Genomic DNA, 2,794 nt, shown 5'->3' with positions numbered 1-2,794 from the left:
AAAAAAAAAAAAAAAAAAAAGAAAGAAAATATTTTCGCGTCAAATTATAATAATAGAATTTGAATTGTTATAAATGTTCGGATTATAATTTTTTAAAAAAATTTGATCAAAATTTACTTTTCAAGCTCCGCGGGTAGACCATCCACGTTAAGCATCTGACACGCTAACGCAGCATGATACCACTTGTCTATTCCAACCAATTCTATTATCTTTTAACAAACGATTTTACTTATCATTGGTATATATAATTTACATTTATAAAAGAAGAATTAAACAAGTTACTAGTGTTTTGCTAAGAATATTGAAGAATATTGGGAAGTCCGTGCCTACTTTCCGCCCAATGCTAATCACAAAGAAGATTGTATCTTTTTTCATGAAAACGTCAAATACCTCTAAGGAGTTTGCATCGCTATATTCCGCATCATCTATGATATTCACCCACAACTCTCTGAAACTACTTTTTATTAATTTTAATAAGAACTTCCTTAAAAGCTTTCGTTTCTGTGTCTCGTTTAATTCGTTGTAATCAGTACTGATAGGGAATTTTACGTTGAAAGGTTCATTGAAAACGCACAGGAAATACGGGTATTTCACCTTTCCTAGACGCAAAAGTAGTTTATCCTCGCGTTCTTTTTGAGTAGACATCGCGGTAAAATCAAGAGGTTTTGAAAATATTAAATTCATCATCGTATACGGGATCTGCACTGAGAAATAAATCACATTTAGTTGGTGTCAAGGATTTGAAAAAGAAACATTAGCGATATCGATATAATAAGAGATTAAAATTTTATAATAATTTTAAATGAAGTATGAACCTGGCTATCTTCTGGTTGCAAGTTAATATAATTATAACGTATATTCGGTGAAATGTTTCGTGTAAATTCATCTAGTAATCTTGTCTTTCCTATTCGTGGTTCACCCCTTTGAATCCAGGGGGATTGGAAAATATATTATATCAGGGATAAAATATTTCAAATGATAATGAGATAGAAAAAAACGATAAACGATAAGGATAATCACTTTATAACAAGCGTATTGTATTCTGGTCGTGGACCACGCTTTTCTTCATTTATAACATTATACTGTATCAATTTTGTTAACATCGATTTAAACGTTTTCATTTCATTGATTCGATCGAGTAAAGGATATGAATTCCAAATTAAATACGACGAGACGAACCTATTATTATTATTATTATTATTAGACGTAAATTTAATAATTATTATAGTTTTTCAAAATATACTAATTATACATATCGTATAAACATTACATTATATATCAGAAATATATTTACTTTGGATGTTCTTCGAACTCGTATATCGGTCCAATATGTAAGATTCCCTTTAAATATTTTGGCTCTTGTAAAACGAAATGGGTAGCCTCCAGATGAGAATGAAGAAAACTTTCTCGATCACAAATCACCTACCGATTCTTCATTATTTTCCCTTGTCTTCTGCAAAATAACATTTAAAGATCCGCTAATTCTTACCTTGTCCTTATACGCTACCATAAGCCTCGCAGCTTTATTCACCGACGTTCCAATCACTGTATATTCCCTTCGCAAAATATGCCCAACTACTCCACAATACGTCATCCCTGTGGTCACAGCTACGGTCACAGATTTAATATTTTTCATCTCCGCGAGAATCGATCTTAATTTGTACGCGCATTTCAAACCGATCTGCGACTCTAATTCGTGCTTATCGCCTCTTAAACCGAACACGCAGAGGAACATCAAATCTTTGTCGAAGAGGGACGTCTTGTTCACGCATCCGTGCATCTCACCGACGATCCTTGGAACGAAAGGAAAATGAAAGGAGCGTACGAAGGAAGATGCGAAGGAGGAAGAGATAATAACTTACTGGCATACAAGTTTATAAACGATATTCACTAAATTGACTAACGCCTCTTTGTACACATCGATGGTGATCACATTGATGAACAGAATCACCACTTGTCTCATTTCGGTTAGATATTCCAATGGTTCGTCCATTTCCACGGAACGAATGACAGGTCTCAACATGTAACTTTTTAAAGCTCCTTTCAGATGACTTTCTGCCGCTTTTATAACTTTAGGCCGTACTAAAACATGCGTTTCTAAGCATAGAATATCTTTATTTCGACACACGATACGATTTTCTTACAGCTGAAATCGACGTCCTCGAACTTTTCATGCTCGTATCGTTGCCTGGTCAGCAATTCGGTCAATTCAGGTTTTTCCTCTAAATGCATTCTGGTTATGATAGTTGGATCGTATTTTTCTATTACGTATTCCTCCTCTTGTTTTAAATAAAATAAAATAATTTACTTTTAATAAGGAATCGCGATGAAAAAATCGAAATTAACAAACGAAATGGGATAATTTTAATTATAATACCTTCCTCGGTTATTTCATCTTCCCTAATTTGATACCATAAAGCTGTGCAAGTTATAATAAGAGTGTGTATACCATCGGGAAGTGTTTCATGTATATATTCGTTCGGATTCACCCATTGCCAGCTACTGGGAGCTACTATGATATCGCCTCCTCTAATATAATTAACGCGAACAATGATGATTTCTTAAATTATCGTGGTGAGATAATTAAACGTGAGATTTTTTTTCTTTTTTTTTAATTACCGACAAAGGGCTTCAGCAATTTTCACATCCCACACCGGTTTTCCGGTGATAATGTAGTAAGACATGGTATCTGGATCTCCGATAGATGTGAAATATGTTTTCCCAGAAGCAATTGCCAATTTTACTTTAAGAAACAATATCGATCGACAATTTCAATAAATTTTGTATTTCGATT

The 2,794-nt window shown here is 33.6% G+C and overlaps 1 protein-coding gene across 1 annotated transcript in view; it reads right to left on the bottom strand.

The window, feature by feature from the left end:
• Positions 1-2,794, bottom strand: part of LOC102681012 — an 8,242-nt gene that overhangs the window by 4,545 nt on the left and 903 nt on the right. Inside the window, 9 exon segments of the mRNA XM_031515377.1 lie at positions 96-209; positions 283-699; positions 816-921; positions 1,021-1,179; positions 1,295-1,422; positions 1,490-1,793; positions 1,863-2,082; positions 2,378-2,529; positions 2,620-2,743. Of these exon segments, the coding sequence (XP_031371237.1) occupies positions 96-209; positions 283-699; positions 816-921; positions 1,021-1,179; positions 1,295-1,422; positions 1,490-1,793; positions 1,863-2,082; positions 2,378-2,529; positions 2,620-2,743 (1,724 nt within the window).

The sequence above is a fragment of the Apis dorsata genome, unplaced genomic scaffold, assembly GCF_000469605.1.
Source record: "Apis dorsata unplaced genomic scaffold, Apis dorsata 1.3 scaffold_68, whole genome shotgun sequence".
Taxonomy (NCBI): domain Eukaryota; kingdom Metazoa; phylum Arthropoda; class Insecta; order Hymenoptera; family Apidae; genus Apis; species Apis dorsata.
The sequence above is the reverse complement of the archived record's forward strand: the minus strand, read 5'-3'. Positions and strand labels throughout refer to the sequence as shown.